The sequence below is a fragment of the Cantharellus anzutake genome, assembly GCF_015039405.1.
Source record: "Cantharellus anzutake strain C23 chromosome Unknown EI90scaffold_30, whole genome shotgun sequence".
NCBI lineage: Eukaryota > Fungi > Basidiomycota > Agaricomycetes > Cantharellales > Hydnaceae > Cantharellus > Cantharellus anzutake.
The window spans coordinates 660,753-682,746 of NW_024066980.1; the positions used below are offsets into that span (position 1 = coordinate 660,753).

The 21,994-nt window shown below is 48.9% G+C and overlaps 7 protein-coding genes across 7 annotated transcripts; 3 read left to right on the top strand and 4 right to left on the bottom strand.

Annotated features, from left to right (window-relative positions):
- Window positions 1-893: 893 nt before the first annotated feature.
- On the bottom strand, window positions 894-2,433 carry EI90DRAFT_3125072 (uncharacterized protein; the record flags this gene model as incomplete). Its single annotated transcript, XM_039063781.1, has 7 exons — window positions 894-1,285; window positions 1,340-1,387; window positions 1,439-1,564; window positions 1,617-1,664; window positions 1,717-1,785; window positions 1,839-1,890; window positions 1,951-2,433. The coding sequence occupies 7 exons, from the start codon at window positions 2,431-2,433 to the stop codon at window positions 894-896; spliced, it is 1,218 nt and encodes a 405-aa protein (XP_038915140.1).
- Window positions 2,434-2,659: 226 nt separating this feature from the next.
- Window positions 2,660-3,192, bottom strand: EI90DRAFT_3062085 (uncharacterized protein). Its single transcript, XM_039060610.1, has 3 exons — window positions 3,141-3,192; window positions 2,811-3,072; window positions 2,660-2,756 (listed from the first exon to the last, which is right to left on the bottom strand). The coding sequence occupies exons 1-2, from the start codon at window positions 3,156-3,158 to the stop codon at window positions 2,923-2,925; spliced, it is 168 nt and encodes a 55-aa protein (XP_038915141.1). The 5' UTR covers window positions 3,159-3,192; the 3' UTR covers window positions 2,660-2,756; window positions 2,811-2,922.
- Window positions 3,193-4,413: 1,221 nt separating this feature from the next.
- Window positions 4,414-4,929, top strand: EI90DRAFT_3062089 (uncharacterized protein). The gene is made up of 2 exons (XM_039060611.1): window positions 4,414-4,494; window positions 4,549-4,929. Exons 1-2 carry the CDS (start codon window positions 4,432-4,434, stop codon window positions 4,894-4,896), a joined length of 411 nt encoding a protein of 136 aa, XP_038915142.1. The 5' UTR covers window positions 4,414-4,431; the 3' UTR covers window positions 4,897-4,929.
- Window positions 4,930-9,040: 4,111 nt separating this feature from the next.
- EI90DRAFT_2923473 (uncharacterized protein) lies at window positions 9,041-9,598 on the top strand (the record flags this gene model as incomplete). The annotated part of the gene is made up of 1 exon (XM_039054817.1): window positions 9,041-9,598. The coding sequence occupies one exon, from the start codon at window positions 9,041-9,043 to the stop codon at window positions 9,596-9,598; it is 558 nt and encodes a 185-aa protein (XP_038915143.1).
- A 903-nt stretch (window positions 9,599-10,501) lies between these two features.
- EI90DRAFT_3062094 (S-adenosyl-L-methionine-dependent methyltransferase) lies at window positions 10,502-12,774 on the bottom strand. Its single transcript, XM_039060612.1, has 15 exons — window positions 12,494-12,774; window positions 12,404-12,425; window positions 12,231-12,346; window positions 12,146-12,164; window positions 12,070-12,088; window positions 11,966-11,983; window positions 11,854-11,888; window positions 11,768-11,791; window positions 11,665-11,708; window positions 11,556-11,596; window positions 11,449-11,500; window positions 11,278-11,382; window positions 11,053-11,225; window positions 10,912-10,999; window positions 10,502-10,857 (listed from the first exon to the last, which is right to left on the bottom strand). The coding sequence occupies exons 1-15, from the start codon at window positions 12,738-12,740 to the stop codon at window positions 10,751-10,753; spliced, it is 1,110 nt and encodes a 369-aa protein (XP_038915144.1). The 5' UTR covers window positions 12,741-12,774; the 3' UTR covers window positions 10,502-10,750.
- A 965-nt stretch (window positions 12,775-13,739) lies between these two features.
- On the bottom strand, window positions 13,740-16,847 carry EI90DRAFT_3062100 (MCM2/3/5 family-domain-containing protein). The gene is made up of 13 exons (XM_039060613.1): window positions 16,647-16,847; window positions 16,459-16,585; window positions 16,013-16,407; window positions 15,798-15,962; window positions 15,662-15,740; window positions 15,406-15,613; window positions 15,199-15,344; window positions 15,064-15,147; window positions 14,688-15,008; window positions 14,523-14,638; window positions 14,338-14,466; window positions 13,927-14,283; window positions 13,740-13,871 (listed from the first exon to the last, which is right to left on the bottom strand). The coding sequence occupies exons 1-13, from the start codon at window positions 16,805-16,807 to the stop codon at window positions 13,859-13,861; spliced, it is 2,301 nt and encodes a 766-aa protein (XP_038915145.1). The 5' UTR covers window positions 16,808-16,847; the 3' UTR covers window positions 13,740-13,858.
- A 15-nt stretch (window positions 16,848-16,862) lies between these two features.
- On the top strand, window positions 16,863-20,689 carry EI90DRAFT_3155228 (armadillo-type protein; the record flags this gene model as incomplete). The annotated part of the gene is made up of 2 exons (XM_039065984.1): window positions 16,863-16,913; window positions 16,965-20,689. The coding sequence occupies 2 exons, from the start codon at window positions 16,863-16,865 to the stop codon at window positions 20,517-20,519; spliced, it is 3,606 nt and encodes a 1,201-aa protein (XP_038915146.1). The 3' UTR covers window positions 20,520-20,689.
- Between the last annotated feature and the right edge of the window lie 1,305 nt (window positions 20,690-21,994).

Genomic DNA, 21,994 nt, shown 5'->3' on the forward strand with positions numbered 1-21,994 from the left:
ATGACGTATCTCTCGCCGCTCCCGAAAGGTCTGAAGGAAGAACTTTTGACAAGCGGAATTGCTACGTCAGCTGACAAACACATTAGTGGGCATGCGTTCTGACAAGATTAGTTGTTTGGAAAAGAGTTTATACTCGAATTCACACTCCGTAAACGTTGAGGTGTATCATCTCCAGCCAACGCCCCTTTAACAGTATCTGAGTCTGAGATATCCTGAAACCTGTAGCCTCGAAGGAATTATACATCCCAAACGGAGGTGACGCCCTCTCGTTTGCAGCAATTAGGCGTATTGTCTGGAGGGAACGGTGAGACAATTCTTCCGTGAACAATCCACCCTGATTATGTGGGCTGATAGACGCGCCTCCATCGTGAAAGTCATCAGCGCAGGCCGTTGACCGGGCCACAGGTCGATCTTTGGAGGCCACTATCGATATTGGTCGTGGGCTATCATTGAGATTTACCCAATGCGCGATCCGTGTTTGGCAAGATTAGGTACCTGATTTATAACTGATTCTCGCATGTTACTATTACTCTCATGCGAGAGCGTACTAGAAAGGTTGCTTCGCAACCATGACCTTGCTTGTGGATCATGTGAACATTTCACAGGTTGTCGCAACATTTACTCATGTGAGTTCAAGAGAATTAGCAATACTAGCAAACGAACATATGGGTCGAATCGAAGACAAATTCTGAGTTGAATCAGGGATGGGATGCGGAACTATCAAGCGAACATCGTGAATTGAATAAAAAAGGCTCTTCTTGTGAACATATGTGACCCTTTTGAGTTGAATCGTGGATGAGTTTGTTCACGCAATGCCATAAGATGCTAGGTCTGGGGCAGAGTAGGCAAATACTGAGTGGTTCCCTTCGTTGGCGGGGTTGAGACAGACATACCTATTTCTCAAGCTTCCGTCGCTTCGTGGGAGAGAAGGATGGTCCGGAGAACAGCCGCTTAGATGGCGATCCAGAATCTGTACGATTACTGACAAGAGTGGCTGGTTTTTTGAGGATTATTATCTCTTCAACACGTGCGGAGAAAGTTGTTTTCTTCCCGGTGCGAGATCCTATCAAGTGGCACGCAAGTGTAAAAGACATTTGTACAGTGGCCCCTGGAAGCGCAGTTGCATACTCCGAAGGAGCAATAACTCCTTCAATTCCTTCACGATATGCGCGAAGAGGATTCGTCTGCCATCTTTTCTCCTCGAACATCTTGTCTCGGAGGTCAATGTTTTCTGGCGCCACTGGCCAGTGTTCCAAACCAAACTCGGGCCCCAAGAAGCCATGGACTGTTGGCACCATCAGCTTATGCACAGGATATAGGTGATGCTGAGGGAACAAACCCGATTCATCATCGCTGCTATCATCGTATCCACCCAATTCCGGTAATGCTGCGCATAAACTGAATGAATTATCACGATAGTTGGTGGGAAACTTCCTACCTTTGGCTTTGTTTTCTGGTGTGCTGGGCTCTGTTGGTGGTGTCATACGCTCCGTCTGTAGCATGACTGACTCAAGGTTTGGTGGTTCACCCAAAGCGTTCGCCGTTTCGCTGCAGGAAAGGCTCTCTGTTCTTGGTGTTGAGCTGTGCATTGTGCAGAGAGTGTGTTAGATGCTTACTACGTGGATCATCTAATGGTGTTACTGTTCCGCTGCAGGAAGGGCTTTCTGTTCTTGGTTTTGAGTTATATGTTGTGTAGAGTTTGCGTTAAATGCTTACTACTGTTAGCCAATCTCACAGCAACAGGGTGATCCCCAGGGGTAAGCTTGTACCGCATCTTCAACTTGGCTATCACCAAAATCAGTTGGTCCGTTGTAATTGTGTGAGACCCATTGACATACCTTCAATATCTTGCTGAGGTGTTGTTGTCACACGAATCGTATCCCAGCAGGACTATAACGTGCCCCTCTCAGCAACCCACAGCAAAACGGAAAGAATAAATATAACACTTACCTCGAACATCCTATGAATGACTTTGACCTGCGGGCCAGTTGCACCTTCGTCATTGACCAACGAGTGTTGCAGCGAATCACCGGCATGCATTAAACTCTCAAAGCCCTTGAGGTTCTTGATGTACTGCGAAAAGTCATTGTATCCAAGAAGGTCCTTGTCATGAACTTTCTCCAGCCGCGCCCAAGCATTTGTTCTTGCCATTGCCTCGTGAAGGGGTGTGTGACCAAAGTATAGTTCGGCAGTAGACTCGAGAAAACCGCCATCAGGAACTAGCTTGAATGGGTGTCGGGCCAAGGTGAAGATTCCATGAAGCACCACAGGTGTGGGATTGAGAGTGGTCTTATTGACGCCATGAAGGCAGAGGACGTGACAGCGTCGAGCCTTTGCATAAACCCAGACAGCCTTAGACGCAATATTGGCATCACCAAGGTATAAGCCGGCAAGACGCTGACGAAGTTCGGTATTGTCAGGCAGAGAGGACATTGTGAGATGTGAGAGCGGGAGCTGGAGATGGTCTGAACGAGCAAGGGGATGAAGGAGGAAGAGGGTTAGTCAGTCATAATATTATAAACGCTTTGAGTTTATACTTACCTAACAGCCCATGTTGCCACTATATTAGGGGCCCTTTTCGGGAAAGCGTCGAACATCCATGCTTACCCAACAACTCATGAGTGTCACTTTAGCCCGTTTATGGGAGATATCTATTGGAAAAGGATTCAGGTGTCCGGGATAGTGATGGACATATTGGCATCAACGTAATGGATATTGGGGTCAATGTGAGACTGACGGGTGCTTCTAGTTCAGCGCTAGGAGATGGCCATTTCATGGTGAAAGACAGAAACCAATAAGTAATCACTTACGATCCCGACTCTAGAATCACTTCTGAAGCTTCTCTAGCTGAAAAGAAGCGGCAGTGAAACAGTACATTGACATATGGATTGGCCGGACTAAAACAAGAGCAAAATCAGTTACTCAAAAATCACAAGCACAGATATGTGACAGAGAGAATGGTTGAATTGTCGTAATTGATCGAAGCGAAGCCTGGATTCCCCATGACAGGTAGCTTGGTGGCGGTGGCAGATCTGATTCAAAGCCTGGCCGACAGTCAGAGAAAGACCTATGCTTCTCCATAAATTAGCTAATTTGTCCTCGGCACCATGACAGTGCCTGAGATAGAGTGGTCTACATACAGTTTCGCTTCGAGTCATGATTATGAGCTTCCCCTCTGTATTACGTAGGAACATCCCTTCCATCAGAAACCAATAATTAGGGTTGGTGTTAGAGCTTCGAAGGCCCGAGTACACCGAACCTATATGCTTACCTGGACCTGTAAGAGCCTCTGTATCACGAAGCGCAAAGAAGATCTAGCTGGAAACATCAGCACTAGCCATTTGGAGAAATCCGAACGCGTTTCCATCAGAAAGTAATCATTGAACGACGGGAACTAGCTCGCATAAAATGTCAATTTACTGTCAGGATAGTGAATATATGCTTATCTTGTCGCCCATTTGGAGAAATCAGCACTGTTTTCCATCAGAAAGCAATAGTTCGACGACTTCAAACGGCTTGAATGAATGTCAATATGCCGTGCTGGGTAGGCAGTATTCCCGCATGCCTGCGGAACCGAAGAGTGTATTGAGAGATACTCATACTCAGCGCTTAGTAGCAAACTGGAGCAACGACAGCTGCAAGGCCATGAAGGACTCGCTTTCACCGTTGACGATGGCAGATATTATTGCAATTTGCAAAGAGCACTCCATCTTGGTCTCCACCAGTGCTCGTCGGAACCGTGAAAAGTTGCTCGATCTTATCTTAGCCCTTCCTCCTGATGCGCAAAACATCTTTGAGCAACATCGTGATAACAAGCAGTCAGCCCCTCCGCGAAATAAGAGAAGATTGGGCTCACCGACACCGGGACCAGCACCAAAACGAAGGCAACAACCTACATCAACTTGCGTTGACGGCGAGGATACAGAAATGAATGAACTAGGCCCCACAACATCCACTCTTCTTGTTGATGATAATCACCATGCCGCTTCCACCCAGTTCCTGCATATACCCTCTAAAGAAGAACTTCATGATTGCCAGGCCGCCTTCTTGGAAAGAATCTCCTCTGCATCAGTTCGAGAGGCTGTTTGCGCTGCATGTGCATGCCTGCGCTGGGAACGCGAGTGTATGATGGTTGATGTGAACAAAATTCCAAACGCCAGTCATTTGAAACCAGCCGCTCAGGACCGACATCCTGCTCAGATCCTTATCGATGGCATGTTGTTGGAGAGGAAGGGAGTAATTGAGACTGAAGGGAAACGGTATGCGATGCTTTGTAGAACGTGTCTTCAGGACCTTCAGCGTAATAAAATCCCTCGGTTTTCCCTATCAAACAACATGTGGATAGGCGACGTACCTGATGTACTCTCCTGCCTCACTATTCCAGAGCAGCTTCTACTATCTCCCATTTACCCGCGCTGCTTCGTCGTCAAGATGTTTCCCAAAGGTGGACCAAGGGATGATCCTACACGCTTGCAGTCAGGATTACGGGGGAATGTGACGAGCTTTCCTATGAACACAGAAGATATCCTCAGTATGCTTTAAGGGCAGAAATTGCCCCGTCCTGTGGAGATCCTCGCCTCTGTCATATCAGTAACTTATGTTGGTGTCGGCAATGTGCCGCAGCATATGCTCAAATCGACATTTCGTATTCGGAGAAAGGCAGTATTGGCTGCACTTCAATGGCTGATGAAGCATAATAAATGCTTCTCAGAATATACGATGGACGAGGCTGTGTTGAACTCCCTGCCAGAAGATGACGTACCTTTGGAGATAAAGGCCGCCATTCGTCAAGAAACAGAAATAAGTGCTCTCCTCAAAGAGCATGACTCATACGTACCTGGAAATGGTGTGTTCCTGCCTGCATTCAAGCACTCTAAACTTACCTTCTTGCAATGATAGACATTGATGACGGTGACGAATCATGTAGCGAGGAAGGGGTTGACAAACCTAGTACCTCTTGTGGTGAGTCCGGTCATATTGAATACTTGAATATTACACTTACGGCGGAATGTTAGACGAGGGGGATGTCATCCCATTGCAATATCTTGGCAGCAGCCAAACGGAGCTCACTGCAGTCTCCACATCAGAGTTACTAGCCCAGGGAGTAACTAACCTGGTCAAGGAATCTGAGGCAGAACCCCCATACGCTGTTCGACACGGATGGAAATTAGTAAGAGATTTTGGCAAACTACGAACCAACGAAGCATCTTTGGACCCTCGCTATCACATACCCAAATTTAATTTTTGGGCATTGGCCTTTCCAGTTCTATTTCCGTATGGAGAAGGTGGGATTGAAGATAGTCGGCCGGTGAATGTGTCCTTTACGGAACATGTTCGTTACTGTCTTGAGCATCATTCAAGACGATTCCGCACTCACCACTCCTTTCCATTTGTTGCATTTGGTATCGAGCAAAGACGCCAGGCCCTATCCTCTGCAAAGGTTCAAATGGGAAGAAAGGATTTTGACTTCGATGCATCCCTGCTGTCCAAAGTAACCATCGACGACTTGAAAGCGGCAAGCCATGAAGAGGCACGGGGACTTCCGATCTCAAATCCGGGAGTGCAGCGACTAATGAAGCATATTCGAGCGACAGCGAGCCGGGTGATGGGGACAGATCCATCCCGTGCAGCGATTCGCAGCCAAGTCTGGAGCACGACACTAAAATATGGCCCACCTAGTATCTGGCTGACTGTCAATCCAAGCGATATACATGATCCACTGGCACAAGTCCTTGTGGGGAAGGAGATTGATTTGGATGCTCTAGATAAAGTAATTAGCAACTCGATCGATCGTGAGCAGGCAATTGCAAAAGATCCCTACGCGGCTGCGAAGTTTTTCCATTTCACAATTCAAGCGATGTTGAGCACACTGTTGGGGATTTCGGTTGAAGGGCACCGCATCAAACGGAAATGTGGCATTTTGGGTTATATCCAAGCATATGTCGGTGTTGTCGAGGCACAGAACCGTGGAACCCTGCATCTCCACATGATCATCTGGCTACAAAACGCCCCAGATGCAGAGAAGCTGCGATCCAGCTTCCGTTCGGTGGTTTTCCGTGACAAGATGAAGGCGTATATAGAGGCAAATATCCGGGCCCACCTCCCTGGTATGGACGAACAGACGTTGAAGGCGATGCAACGTGAAAACGATGTCGGGTTCTGTCGTCCGCCCCATCCCAATAATGCTGATTTCCATAATCAAGCTGCTGCACTCGAGAGACGTCTTATGCGTTCCTGCCAAATCCACACATGCAAGGCCAACCTGTGCCTTCGAGAAGACTGGAATACTCACAAGCTGAAATGCAAGCGAGGAGCACCATTCCCCTTATCTGACAGTGCTGTCGTGGATGAGAATGGAAACTGGAAACCTCAACGCTCATATGGCTATGTGAATAACTACAACCCTCACCTCCTTGTGTTCCTGCGCTGCAACCATGATATTAAACTTCTCACGAATGGCGAGGATACCAAAAATATCTGTTGGTACATCACTAAGTATGCGACCAAAGCGCAGACAAAGTTAGCCAATGCGTCAGCACTGCTGGCTCAGAAGCTTGCTTACCACTTTGCTGAAGATGAGCGTACAAATGGTATCCGTGACCGTAACCGTAAGCTGGTGTTTCATTGCATAAATACCCTTAATAGGGATATGGAGCAATCAGGACCCCAGGTGATTTCATACCTGATGGGTTGGGGAGATACATTCAAATCTCACTACTATGTACCGTTATATTGGACATCGTTTTCTCGCCTGTTACTGCGTCAATGGCCAACACTCCAACGTACGACATGGTAAGGAGAAATATTAAAAGATGTTTTCATAATTGACTGACCTCTCGTTAGGAAACCTGGGCCCGATCAAGACCAGCAAAGAACTGAGGATATGGATGATAATGGCAAAGATGTAAGCGGCCATATGGACATCCCCACAGACGTGGACGAGGACGGCTGCAAGTCCACCCCACCAGATGCTGTTCAAGCTTCTCAGGGCTTAAATTGTGACGTCGAGCTTCTGACATTGGGTCTGAGCCCAGAAGGGGCCTTGGTCACAAAGTCGCAGGTGGATGACTATGTTTTCAGAGGCGATGAGCTGGAAGACATGTCACTCCTTGAGTTTATCTCGGACACTTACGAGGAGCAGGTTTCCCACAAGAAAGGGCCCATATCTGAACAGGGGGATAAAGTCCGAAATGACGTCGCTAGACATGCGGGCAGACCTACAAACATGCGTGTCAAATACCACACACAGCATCCATGGCATGCATCTCGAATCCGTGTTGTGCGCCCCAAGAATCACCGCACCATTGCCAACATCGTCGGAAAATGGCTCCCTCGGTCAGATGATGCTGATGAAGCAGACGTACATAGAGCCTCTATCCTTTGCCTTCTCAAACCATGGCGCAAGATGAGCTCACTAAAAATGTCCGAGGAAACATGGAAAGATTCTTACGACTCGTTCTTGCGGGCAGCAGGCAATGACAAAGTCGCCATGATTGGCAATGCACAGTTCTACTACGATTGCAAGGATGCTGCTGAACGGTCACGCACACAAGATACGGTGGTGAATGATTCGATCGATGCAGGAGATGAATCAGACGATGGTCACGAAAAGGACGAGTCCAGCCAAGGCTTCGACCATGACCTAAGCGAAGCAAATTTGGAAGCTTTTGTTAGCAAGCAGGAACCTACACGAGAGATCATTCATGGCTTACAGGCAGTTGAACACGCAAAGGCGGCACATGTCTTCGGGTCATGGGTTGAGGCTTGGGGAATTGAGCCCGGCCATTCCGGCATTGGAATCTACAACGATGAAAGACAGGCAGTATGGAAATCAGCGATCAAGAACGAGCGTGGAGGGTGTGCAGAACCTGGCGGATCACCGATGGGAGCCGTTGGCACCGTAGAAGTCGTTTCTGGGACTGCAGAGCCAGCGATCTCGCAAGGTGGTGTAGAATCCCTAGGCGGCAGCACTCAAGTTGCAACGCAGCAAGCGGATTCTGCGCTTCAGCTTGGAGTTGACCAAATACGAGCGTATGACCTCATTTCAGTTCACGTCCTCAATACAATAAGAGGGATTCACCAGGATCAACTCTCCATGCTTCTTTTGGGCGAAGGGGGCACTGGGAAGTCTGTGGTAATTCAAGCTATTACCCGTCTGTTCGAAGCAAACAACTCATCTGGTATGCTTGCCAAAGGAGCTTACACCGGAATTGCGGCGTGCCACATTGGAGGTAGGACACTGCACACCCTGGCCGGTATCCCATTGGGGAAAAAAATGCCGACAATGCAACAGATTGCAGATTTGGCTAAGGAATGGCGAATGCGGCGATATCTCATCATTGATGAGTGCTCAATGATTTCGCGATCATTCTTGGCAAAACTTTCATCAGTTCTTTGCATCATCATGACGCAGGTGCATGGAACTAGGCAAGACGAACCATTCGGAGGTTTAAACCTCATTCTCTGCGGCGATTTCCACCAGTTCCCTCCAGTCAGCGAGGGCACCGCTGCACCCTTATACTGGCCATCATCCCTCTCGGATTCTCCAGAGGCAGCTTTGGGAAGCAGCCTGTTCGAGAAATTCAACACAGTTGTTATTCTGAAGGAACAGATGAGAGTCACAGATCCGGAGTGGGTCGAGTTACTTCGGCACTGCCGCGATGGAACCTGCAATCCCCAACATCTGACTTTGCTGAAGAATCTGGTTCTGTTATCCAGAGACGGATCCACACCAGATTTTGTGAACTCACCGTGGCGCAACGCGAGGCTGGTCACACCTCGACATGGGGTCCGCGAGCAATGGAATGCAGCGGCTCTGGAGAGTCACTGCAAAGGAGCGCATCAGCGATTGTTTTCATGTGGAGCAGAGGATACCATCAAAGGGAGGCCACTCAACTTACGCGAGAGGTGGATCCGCGCTGCACAAGGAAAGCTCTCCAAAAACAACAGCAAGGCGGTCCTTGAAGGCGCAAGACTCCCTGATATCGTTCATTTTGCCATCGGCGCAAAGGTTATGGTGACGTCAAACATAAACACGGATATGAATATTGCCAATGGTACTCGCGGCGAGGTTGTGGAAATAATCCCTGATCCGAGGGAGGCTACGACATCCAACTGGGGGCCTAGAGTATCGCTGGTTTACCCACCATCGTGCATTCTTATTAGGCTGGAATATGGCAATCCAAGCCGGGTGGGAGACTTACCCGATGGAGTGGTGCCAATTTTCCCTAAGGAACAAACATACCAACTGAAGATTGGAGGAGGGAAAGCCAAAAGTGTGAAGCGGAAACAACTCCCTATAACGGGAGCATATGGTTTCACGGACTATCGCGCGCAAGGCCAAACGATCGGACATGTAATAATCGACCTAGCAAGTCCTCCTACTGGAGCACTGACACCATTCAGTGCATACGTTGCATTGTCGCGGAGCTCGGGGAGAGAAACCATCCGCTTATTGAGAGATTTCGATGAAACCCTTTTCACACGGCCTGTGTGCGAGGCTCTAAAGCGGGCGGACTCACGGTTTGAAGAGTTGAACAAGAAGACAAAGGAACACTGGGAACAGCGTTGCGTTGCTGGAACAATGGCACACACATGAGGCAGAGATTGCGACCACGAGGACCATGTGATGGAGCACCATGTGATGTGTTTGCAAATAGTAATTGATTCAGAGGAACCATGTGATGTGTTCATAGGAATTTGCAATAGTTACATATTTCCCACGGCAATTATGACCTGGCAATGACCTTGCAAGCAAGGTAATTCATGGCTGGATACAAAGATGGACGTACAAATGATAATCCAAGGTCAATATCGATATATTACTGAGCGGTCTCCAATTCAGCAGGCTAGCCACGGAATTTCTCTCCCGGATACCTGGAAGAGGACTGGGTCCTCGCTCTCCATCTCCCGATCTTGCCTCGTCGCTACGGACAGGGGTGCTAAGTTATGGCTCTGGTGGCTGAGGAAACCATAATCAATCCACAATAATCATTTGGATATCAGGATCACTCCAGCTCCTCGTTGTTCCTCATTAATTATAACTGTTCTTGGGGTATCTGCTTCCAGCCGGAAAAAAGAAATTTTAATCTGCGTGGCAATCAGCTGTGAAGTCTTCAAGAAAGCAGAATCCTAATCCAATCTACTGCGGTAAATGTGCCGAGCTTTGTCTAGGTCAATTGGTTGTCTCTCCATTTGATTTGAGATCAGATCCGAGATATCGTGAAACATTTTGCCGGCAACATGCACGCGGCTCAAACAACAGCTAGTATAGTAGGAATATCGGGGCAGCGAGACAATTTTCCTATGAACGATCTAGGTCCGATGATGTAGGCTGATCGATGCGATTGACGACATCCATCTTTACCGCAAACAGTTGATCTGGCTATCGGTTAGCCATGATCCTCAATTGGAGCAGACTGCCCACTATCGATATCGCTGTACCACCGAATATTGGTAATGATTGCGGTTTATCCTTTGTGCGTTCATTGTACTAGTAATATTAATACGCAGGAATCAGGCATGGATTTGGTACGTTTGGGATCAGCACATCTACTAGTATCCGTAGCTGGACTAGCCATGACTCTATCCGTCGACGTTACACTTCGTTGCGACATCGAAATACAGCACGCTGGCACTCCCACAGGGAGTCAACCCTACATCCTCAATGGATAGCTCCGCATTAGCAGGTCTCTAGGTTCCAGACACCGTATGTAGTTATTTATCACCACGGGGCACAAAGGGATCGACGTTATTCTCCTTCCTCTCCGTCATCCTCGTCTGCTTCTGCATCCAGCACCCGTGATGCACAGCAGTATGTCCATCGCGAGGTAAACCTCGCCCAAGGGGAACGGAGGGCTGAAAATAACGTAGTCAGAGGCTCTTCTGGTCTGTTATATATGGACGACTCACCCCCTTCAACCGATGCCATCCACTGATCCACCATTGGTGCAGGATACCCTGCCCTGAGGAGGACGGGTCCCAACGCATGCACCAATTTCTGAGAAGAGCATCCATATCAATGAGGGGCCTGGGACCGATGGTGTAACTTACCACAAAATTTTCTTGCATAAGTCCACCAATGTGCTCACCTCCCCATCGGCCGACTGGGACGGTAGCAACAAAGGACTCCTTATTCTCCAGCAGGGGATGTTCTTCTACCAACCCTTGTAGGTTGTCGATGGCCCTGACATCTGATCCATTGCCTTCTATGGCATCTTCCGCCCCTGGGTAGTATGTCAGCGAGGACAAAAAGCAAAACCACGTCAGGAAACATACACTGGAACATTTGGATTACCTGGGCCTCGAGATTTCCGCCGTTTATTGCCAGATCTTCCGGTACTGTCAACCGAAGCGGGCTTTCGACGACTAATACTATACCACCTAAAATTTGGGACCGCAAGTTTCACATTAGAACTAACTGCATGTGCGGGTTCGGCCTGAACACACCTGGTTTCAGGCATTGTACCATCCTGTCCAGGAATTGTTCGTAATTATCGACCTATTGATGGACTCGATGAAGATGAACCAGTTAGTAGGAGTCATGGCTGACGCACACCGAGGAAACACGATCTAGCGTGAACCACATCGAACTTTCCTAAAGTACAAAATGTCAATGTACATATGACTCCAAGTGCAGTTAACAAGCTGAAATAACCAACGCACCACGGAAATGTCTCAATGGTTTGTTGATGTCATCAAATTCCACTCTGCGAAGTTTTAGCGCTCTTGCACCGACTAAACTTGAGTTATCCACTGGCACACGAACCGGCAATTGGGGGGCATCATTTCCCTGAAATATGAATACATATCGGCTCCTGAAAGTGCTCATCCAAAAATTGGCAAAGACCTTACCAGATGAGCCCTGGCGCGAGATCAACGCCGACAACCTGATGATGGACAGCATGTATACTTATATCAATCTCACGTAATTATGATCGCACGAGAAGATGATCTGAACACCAACCTTTGCATGAGGGAATTTCTGCAGTTGCAAGAACGAATGTCAGGTGGTGTGACAAGACTCGAGCATTCGCTAGGAATCAATGAATATGAATCGTGCAAACATACCCTCGCCATTTCGATCATCCTTAATCGCACCGGTCAGAATAAATCTTCCAGCCGCCACCAGTATATATGCACTAACCATTCTCCGCCTCCACATCCTGAGAGATTTCTCAGCACTGTTCTTGGTGTGACGGAGATATAATAACACAGCAAAATCGACGTACCACAATCCAAAATGTGCTTCTCCTCCCCTTCTGCGTGGGCAAGCAGACGGTCCACAGTAATTGGGGCCTGATACAGCCCGCCTACACAGAGTTTGAGGACCTCGTGCAGGTCCGACCTGGATGTCGTGAATGTGAGATTCGCCATGAATAGTCGCCGAGAAACATGAACGTACAGTCTTTGCCATTCCTCGCCATCTACCACGCAAAAAAATTATCAGGATGAATGTAAACTTGCCTGCTGTGGACTGTGGGGGGCGACGTACCGGCTGGAAGGGGGTACAAGCGATTAAGCTTGTTGTACCTCCTCCCTTCCTCCTGGACGAAAAATCTCTCGCCGTCCCTCTCAAAGTTGTAGGAAAGGACGGAGTCCTCACTCCCTCCGTCCTCCGATTCAGCCTCGTCGCTGAGGACAGAGGCGTTATGTAGTGATTCTGGGACGGCCATGGATACCATCGATCCATGGTCCGTTTCCTCTGGATCGCTCCAAAGCTCTTCGTTCTCCGCGTTCATGGGGTATCGAGTCGTTCTAGTAATGCTTCAGAAGAGGTTGTGGGCGGAAACAAAAAATGGATCATTTTTTTTCTGGCCATCAGTTGTGGACCCTTAGCAATATTGACTGTCAAAGCCCGTCGGTTCCGTCAGTTCCGTCAGGGAACATTCCAGCACTTATCCATGCCCGGTATCATGTATGGCTCTCTCATTCGGCTCACAGTATGGGGTGGTTTCGAATTTTGTTTTGGTGGCATGGTCAACAACAACCTGCCGCAGTAATCTAGGGTATATGAGCCGTCCATATACAGCTGTACTCGATTTCATATTAGTTTTCCGTCTGGCAAGCAGTTGTCAGGATAGAAAATCTACTCGCACATTTCGTTCTATATACTTAATGTGTATTCCCTCTTCACTACGGCGGAATATGATCGTTAGCGTGGGCGGGAGTGAGGCCCCGGGGCCTTATAATCTATGTACATCCGGGACGGGCATTCAGGATCAAACGGTTGGTTCATTATATCTCTGTGCCGCTCCGGAGCTCCTGCCTAGTAGTTGCGTCCCTTTCCTTCTTCTGATAAAGGCTCGGAATCGATACCTAACGCAGTCCATGTCACTAGACAATTAATAACTGCCTGTAGTCCGCGTGCTCTGCGCTTCGCCCAGGAATCCACACTAGAAGCACGACCGCACGGTGAGACATGAGACCTGCCACGGATTGGCCATCGATTTCAATCATTCAGAATCATGAGAGTCTTGAGAAAAATGATAAATAAACGCTTTTCTCAGAAACGACTCATGGATATTAAAGGAACCGGCGTTTCTCGCGTCTCGCAGCAGAACCACCGACACCGAGCACACTTGAGTACCCTGAACACGTCAGCTTTTCATAGCAAGTTCCCCAGCCCCCGGTGGTCTAAGTCAGTAGACCATCAGGCAAGAAGCCAGCTAGCCCCGGGGGCGATGTGTCCAGCGTCGAGCCGAGGTGGTTACCAGTCATATTTGCGCCTTCTTATTGTATAGCTGTCAAATAAGAAAAAGGATTGATTCCAGGTGCTAGCTAGATATGCCAGTAGGTTACATTAGAAATAGCCATGCTGAGTATAAGGGGTGCATCGATACAGTCATGTATTTGCTAACTAAACGCCAGATCTGAGTAACGAGGTGGTTCAGCTCTTGGTGAGATGTATGAGGTCAAAGGGCATACCTATGAACGACCTTCTTTTGGTTTGAGAATCGTATCACTTCCCGTTTTTCTAGAATGTACAGAGAACGATCGAGAGCATGTTGAGTAAAACCTTGATTCTGCACAAACTCCTTCACCAAAGCCTGGTAACTTGTGCTCCAACCAATAGGAAGCCGCTTCCTTATTTCTTTCTCTATGGCCTGCACCTCCTCATTCAGCTCGCCGCGAGAAATGCCCTCCACCCCACTGGCTGTGACAGCGTCCATGGTCGAAGTTTTGAACAAGCGAATTGCCTCGTTGACGTGGTGCTCGTGCACCGTCGGCGATAATGTCATTTTGGCGAGTGCCTCAGAGATACGAATGATGGCTTCTAGTTGACTGTGGGCATTGTCAGGGCTGATGCGGGGCTAATGCATGGAATTTGTGACATACCGTGCGGTCATAGGAATAGAATTCCTTTCCCTGTTCTCAGCCTCAAGCTGTTGAACTTCCTTCCGGAATGCTACAAAGTGACTGCTCAGAAGCGTTGCTGCTTCAGGCGTCAAGCGAGGGGCGCATTTCCTTCAGTTTGGGAGTCAGGTTACAATGATCTCGAACGTGGCAATCAGCAAACTCACGCTTTGCAAAAAGCAATGTATCGTTTCATCTTTTCCAGACTAAGTTCCCCTTCAACGTTCGTTTCAACTTCCATAACCCGGTTCATATGCAAACCAACGACATGCTCTGCTATAGCCTGCGTAAAAGGATCAGTTGGGGGATTTGTCAAGCCAGGGCCGACGAACCTTATCTCGCGCCTCATCATGAGTATCTTTGACGATAAAGATCATATCAAAACGAGACAAAATGGTGACTTGGAAATCGATGTTATCCCCGGCACTTCTAGCTTCGTCATACCGCCCGAACACAGGATTAGCAGCGGCTAGGACGCTTGCTCTCGAGTTGAGGACGGTTGTGATCCCGGCTTTAGCTATTGAGATAGTCTGCTGTTCCATAGCTTCATGAATCGCCACCCTATCTTCGTCTCGCATTTTATCAAACTCGTCAATACATACAACTCCGCCATCCGCCAAGACCATCGCGCCTCCCTCGAGGTAAAACTCGCGCTGTGTAACGACTGGCAGTGAGCGTGTGTATGGAAGCATAGGCACCAACGCTCACTGAGGTGCTATCGCGCTGAACACTTGCGGTCAAACCAGCTGCGCTACTGCCTTTTCCTGACGTATATACAGCAATTGGTGCTACCTGCAACAACGGTCAGTGACTTGCATTTGCCTTAGCGTAACTAAGAGGGACCTTCTCAACAAATTTCAGCAACTGCGACTTGGCCGTCCCGGGATCCCCAAGAAGCAACACGTTGATGTCTCCGCGAAGCCGCATCCCATCTGGTAGCAACTTTTTGGAGCCACCGAACAATAGGCAGGCGATAGCCTTTTTAATGTCTGTGGGGATAGGAGTAGCATGAGCGGGATGAATGGGCCCGAGGAACTCGGAGGATCATACCCAAACTACCAAAAATACTAGGGGCAACGCTGTTGGCAAATCGCTCATAGAATGCAGGACTTCTGGCCATCTGAGCGAATTCCTCCTCTTCTTGAGGGGTAAAGCGGGAACCGAAAGCCCCATGAGAACCAGAAAACGATGTATCTTGTTCGATGTGCAAGAGTCGCAGGTACGGCTGGCGGACAGCTACTGCTCCTGAAGAGTTTTTCTGCTACCATTCTAGAGTCAGGTCATGCGGGAGAGCAAAAATACCCACATTCTTCCCAACATTGAAAGTGGAGTAGATCCCCGTCACGATCACTCTTGAGCCGGGTGCCACTCTGGAAGTTAGGTACCTTGAAAAATCGAACAAACAATCAACGCCATGGAACCCGTACGGTTGGATGGAGTACCTGTCAGCGAATAGTATCAGGTGGCGCGGAAGCTCTCCTACTGGGACCATATCTGGAGCTTCTTGCAGTTTCAAAGTCTGGCTGTCCATGAACTCGCATTTGTCATGCATGATCTGGTAAGGATCGAGCCCACAATCCTTCTTCTGCCCAGACTCTAAGGGGGGACTTTAAGGAATGTAAGCTTACTCCCACAAAGATCGGGTCTCAATCCTTACGCGTCACAGATTCGCGGGAGCCCCTGCTCGCCCCGCCCACCCCCAGTCCCAATACCACCAATGCCAGAAGTTGGATAAATACGTTTTGTAGAGCCACAGACACGACATCGGAGAGCGAGCTTGGTGGCCCGGGCTTGGAGAGTGGCCGTCTGGATGACAATACCGGGGGTTCTGATGAGCTTGTTCATTGATTCAGAGGTGAGGTTGCGAAGGCTCTGCATGTTCATCCCGGTATGTATCATTACTTGAATGAGGGGGATCTCTGAGGCCACTCCACCGATAATTTGGGCGGTGTCCTCCTCGTCGTCACTGCGCTGGCCGTCCCTTCTTGAGTCGCTGAGGTGCCGGCCGGGTTCAAGAATGCGTTTCGCACATCTGGTGGCTTCTTTTTCAAACTAACGAAAAGTTCAGTCCCTTAGTAGACTGTACTAAATGACAGGGCCTACCAAAGGCACTAAGACTCCAGGGTGAACCTGAATTGCATGCCCGAGCTCCTCGTGAAATAAGCCGACGTGACGGAGATCAACGTCCAAAAGATATTGCTTGAGAATCACATTTGCGCGGAGTTGATCCCTAGAAGGAAAAACGCGTCAAGCACTCAAATAACGCGTCGCACATGCTGAGAGGAACGTGCCGATAGATGAAATCACCTCCAACGCGGAACGCCATTATGAAATCACGAAGCAGGGAATTAAATTCAGAGGAGGAGAGGCCGCCCGACAGGCCCGATGATGATGAAGGATCGGGGCGAAGAACGGGCACGGCATGGACAGTGTTCGCATCAAAACCCGACATGGTGCAAACTTGACAGAAGGGCACAGCCACTCTGAGGGAGAATCTCAATCATGTGATGTCACATTCTCCCTCTCACGATGCCCAAGCGAGCGATGCTTTTCAAAAGGTATGCGGAAATTCCTTTGGTGTCAGGTCGCTTTATTTATTCCATGCTTAGCTTAAGGAAATATGCGTACCGCTTCTAGGATGCTCAAGACTCACGCGAGCGAATGAACGGCAGCTTCTTGCATTGCTGGATGCACTTGTGACACGTCTCAAGTCGTTGTCCGAGCCCCAATCGCTACTGAATCAAGCCCTGATTCAATACGTGTTTTTTCCTATCTCCAGCATTCTGCAAAGAAATGACCTGCAAACTGTACCAGATCAAGTGCTCGAGCGTATTTCTTCAGTCCTCGAAGTTCTGTCCAAAACATGGTGGTGGACATGTGATGTACAAACATGGGAGCAGCTCGTTATGCTGTCGGGTTCGAACCTCTTTCAAGCTGGTCCAAAATTTCGGAAGCGCGATGATCATACGAAAGAGGCTGCCGCTCGGTGTATTCTCCAACTGATGCGGCCAAGAAGTCAAGCTGAAGCCTCCGTTATGCGCAAAACTCCACCCTCGCATCCCCCGGAGGAGATTTTTGGGCGGTTCAAAAGCCACGCCCAAAGCCCCAAGTTCTTCCCAATACTGGGTCAACTTGTGCACAATGTGCTCGACTCAGTCACCAGTTCACATCGGCCTCTACAGCTGGTATCACTTCAACTACTGAACATTCTCGTATCAGAGTACTTTGGTGCGAATTATGCTCCCATTATTTTGCCTGGTGTCGTCAGCTCGATGTGCAAAGTCATCCTTGGCAAACAGGCGGGCGTGAGTGGGTGGCAGAACAGTGAAATCTGCGAGGCAGCTCTTCTCGTTATGAAAAATGAAATACTGCATAGCTTGGGAGATGACGTCTGTGTCGCACAGGGTTTGGTTCGAGGCATGGCCAGTGGTATTGAAGAGTTATCGAATATCGTCGGTCCGAATGACAGTATTACCACATCGTCGTACCTGGGTGACGATATGTCATCTTCGCGGGAGACACCTGGCCCCGATCCAAAGTCTCCAGGCTTTGTACGGTCGACGTCTTGGTTAACTGCTATGGCATCTCAGCTCCACATCGCTCTTAACACTCTCGCACCATTATTAAGGCATCCAAACGCACAGGTTCTCCTGGCCCTCGCGAATTTCTCCAATATGATATTAGGGAAGACCCGACTCACTCTGGTGCCCAGCCATGCCCTCCTATTGTCCTATAGCTTGACACTTTCTGTCTCTTCATATTCCGAGGTGTCATTACTAGCAAGGAACGGTTTAATTGATCAATTGGCAAACGACAAGGATAGCAGCATCGTGCGGCTCATACTTGATATGACGCAAACGAACATGAACTCTCTCCCCCGACTCATCCCCACTCATTCCGATGCCAAGGTGCAATACCTTGCCTCCCAGGTAGAAGCAGTCTGCATGATCGCTTCCTCTGGCTCATCCTCCGCGAAAGCCCTACGTTCTTCTATTCAAACTCTACTGGGTCCTACCGGTCACGTCGAGAAATGGGGATTCAGTCTACTCTATGTGCTAGACTTCTCTATACCATCGATCATGCCGATGACTACTGCCACAAGCCAATTCCTAGGGGATAGCTCAAACGATACACTCGAGCCCTCTCCTATCCCGTTTCCAAGCTTAGAGCTTACGCAGCTAAGATCGACCAACAGCAGCAGCGAGCTCGAGGCTTTTAAGTCTCTTGAACAAATGCTTCGCGAATTAGCACGTGCAGGGGGTGAGACTGCCTTGTATACCCTTGAGTGGTTTGTGGAACGGGGAACAGGCACTCGTAAACTGCAAGAAGCTAACGCGGCGCTTTGGGTCGCAGGTCGTTTGTTAGAGGGTATTGGAGGCGTCACTCTCGGCGGCAACGAGAAGGGCTTGGAGCAAAATGTGCTCCAGAAGCAAGGGAAGAAGTTTTCTAAAGCGTGTCGATGGATCGTGCGGGCGGTTACGGAAAACTTAGATACATTTCATGATACGGCTTCGACGGCCCCAACAGACAATCACGAGATTGAGGAACACCAAGGAAGCAATACGATCATTGAATACAAGAAAGGGATGAATGAGCTTCAAACCTTGCTCGATTCAGACAAAAAACGAAGTGGCCCGAGCGCCTCTGGCCCTTCGAAATCTATTATGTTACAGGTCCACTCTGCGCTTTTGCTTCACCTCCTTGCCATCACTTCATCAGTACTCACACAGAAATTCCGGCCCCTCTTGCTGGAGTCTCTGTACCCGGCTCTTCATTCCCTTGTATCCCCCCATCCCTTCGTCGCCTCCACTGCTCAGTCTACGTTGCGCGTTATAACTTCTGCGACTGCATACACATCTCCCGCACACATCCTCGTAGCCAACTTCGACTACGCCCTGAATTCATGTTCCTTACATCTTACTCGTGCGCGCCTCGATATTGACGCGACGAAGGTTTTAGCCTTACTGGTACGGCTGGTGGGAAGCGAAGTGGTTGAGCATGCTGGTGATGTTGTTGAGGAATGCTTTGACAGACTGGACGAGTACCATGGATATAATGCAATCGTGGCAGGCCTGGTCGACGTCCTCGGAGAGGTTGTGCGAGCCGTTCGTACCGAACGTGTCGACGACAAGCACCCGGACAGCACTGCGAAGAGAAATCAAGCGATCGAAGCATTCGATCGAGGAGAGCAGCGATTAGAAGGATTCTTTCGATGGTTTGCTCATCGGCATGACCCCGATCCCCTGGCACCGGATGAAGATGATTTTGGGCCTGTTCCTCAGACGATGTGGGGTGATGTCGAAGATGAGAGGAAGAAAGGGGCTAAAGGTCTTTCTGAGGATGAAGCAGAGGAAGAACATATTCCTCCAACTGCTGCTGAGGACGATTCGCCATTGACCCCCCTTCAAGCTCTTACACAACAAATTATCTCTCGATCCTTATATTTCCTTACACACCCTTCATCCATGATACGGGCTCGCATACTCTCTCTTCTGGCTTCTTCGGTTCCAATCCTCAGAACGACAGAATCTTCGGTCCTCCCTTCGATACACAAGGCGTGGCCGTTTGTCATTAATCGGCTTAGTGACACCGAACCCTTCGTAGTAACAGAAGCCGCGGGTCTTGTAGAGTCCTTGGTGCTGAACGTTGGCGATTTCATGTATCGCCGGGTATTGGATGACGTCTGGCCACGGTTCCAGAGGATGCTTTTACAGCTCGAAGTGGCGGACTCCACGAATGCTTTGACTCGTCGCCGAGGCGGCAACATCGGGACACGGACCCCCTATTCGTCGTCCCATCGGACGTATCGATCTTTGTTATCAGCGTTAAGGGCGGTGGTGGAAGGCACTGAACTCGGTGATGCTTTGGCTTGGGATATGACCAAGCTATGCCGACGCTTCTTGAGTGTCCACGCCCATCCTGAAATCCAATCCATCGCAAGAGAGCTCTACATTGGGCTAGCGCAGCACAATCCTGACATGGTCTGGCTCGTGCTTTGTGCAACGATTGAGAAAAACCCTCGATCAGTTGATGTGGACAGTGGGAAGGATACAGAAACCGTATATGCAAACAGGGACAAGATCCCAAGTACACTTGCTTTCTTGAAGGCGGAGAGTCTTGATATCTTAGGGAATGTGTGCGTTGTGCTTGATACGATACGATGACACAAACATCAGAAGAATCGAGACCTTTGTTGGTTAAGAATGGAGGCATCCAATTCATCTGCGAGTTTGTCTTCGGCACGATGCACAGATGTATATGACGACAAGTAATATGGTGGTAGACACGTCTCATTCTATATACTGGGTTGTATGGAGAAGCGAGATGCCGAGCGAATTCGAGAATTCGAAGAATCACTCCAAGTGAGATCTAAAGGGCTTTAGCGTCTGACAATATGGCATAGTCTAAACTAGCCGACTTCCCTCCTGCTAGCTTGTTGCGAGATCGACGGGGGTGCGTCTTGTGTGCGATCGGATAGGCACCGAGAGAGGCAGCGTGGTGACAGCCCCGACAACCACCCAAGTCTCTGAATTTTCAAGCGACGGCCTGTGGTAAGATACACTGAGGTGGAGACAGGGAATGGTGGCGGTAATGGGCCACAGCGACATAAATGATTCGACATCGACAGTTGAAGGGCGCTGCTGGGGACGCTCTTGTAAACTGGATAGTCTCAACGAAAGTTGCTGTTCTTTGGAGAGGATTTGCTACCAACAGCCATGCATGTAGATGGCTTTATTGGTGCAATGTAGGAAACACATCATTTATAAGGGCCGTTGCGACACCCAGATTGTACACTAGATAGAACTGAAGAGTGAAAGATCGCGCGGCGCTCTACGTCGTTAAGGGCACTGAGGAGAAGGGCAGGTAAGCCCCCCTCTGTTATCTTGCATCGCGTCGTTGTTCTTATGTGTAAGGGCCAGGCGGACTGAAGCCACGTGGAACAGTGGTAGACGGCGGCACACTAGTGTCGGTCACCATAGAAGGCAAGGACCCAATGAATGGTTCAATCCGATTTCCACGCCCACAGGGAATCAACTGATTATCACCTTCGGGGTGACATAACCATTCCCAAGGTGGATCACGCTGCGCAAGCACTGACGACGGATTGAAATTTACCATTAATACCACGCGACATTGATGGGGAATATCCTACCACTAATGGCTATGATGTGTTAAGCAGGATCCCAGCCCCTACTACAGAAATTCACTAACGGGTCAAAAGACTTTCCAGATGCGCTTACGTTGAAGGATTGGTATTTAGCCCTTGAATGTTGGTTATATTCACAAATTTCTCTTCTTTGTGCGTGGTTTAATTGTCTTCGGTACTTGGAGCGTACGCTGAATATCTCTCCATCGCCTCCTTGCAGTGCCTTAGCCTTCAATTCTTGCTTGATCAATTTACGCCATGTAAGGCTTGTCTTTATTTGTGTTTTTATCTTATCAAAAATGGTGGGAGACGAGGGGGTTCACATCGTATATGCTGGTGCATGAAGATAGTGTCCTATGTAGTGGATTAGGTTGATAGTAAATTGGGAAGGAAGGAAAACGTCACATCGTTCATAAAGGTCGTTTACATGTGTCAAAGGCCACATAACTGAGCATGATGGTTGGTGCACGAGATGTTATACATGCCAGTCAA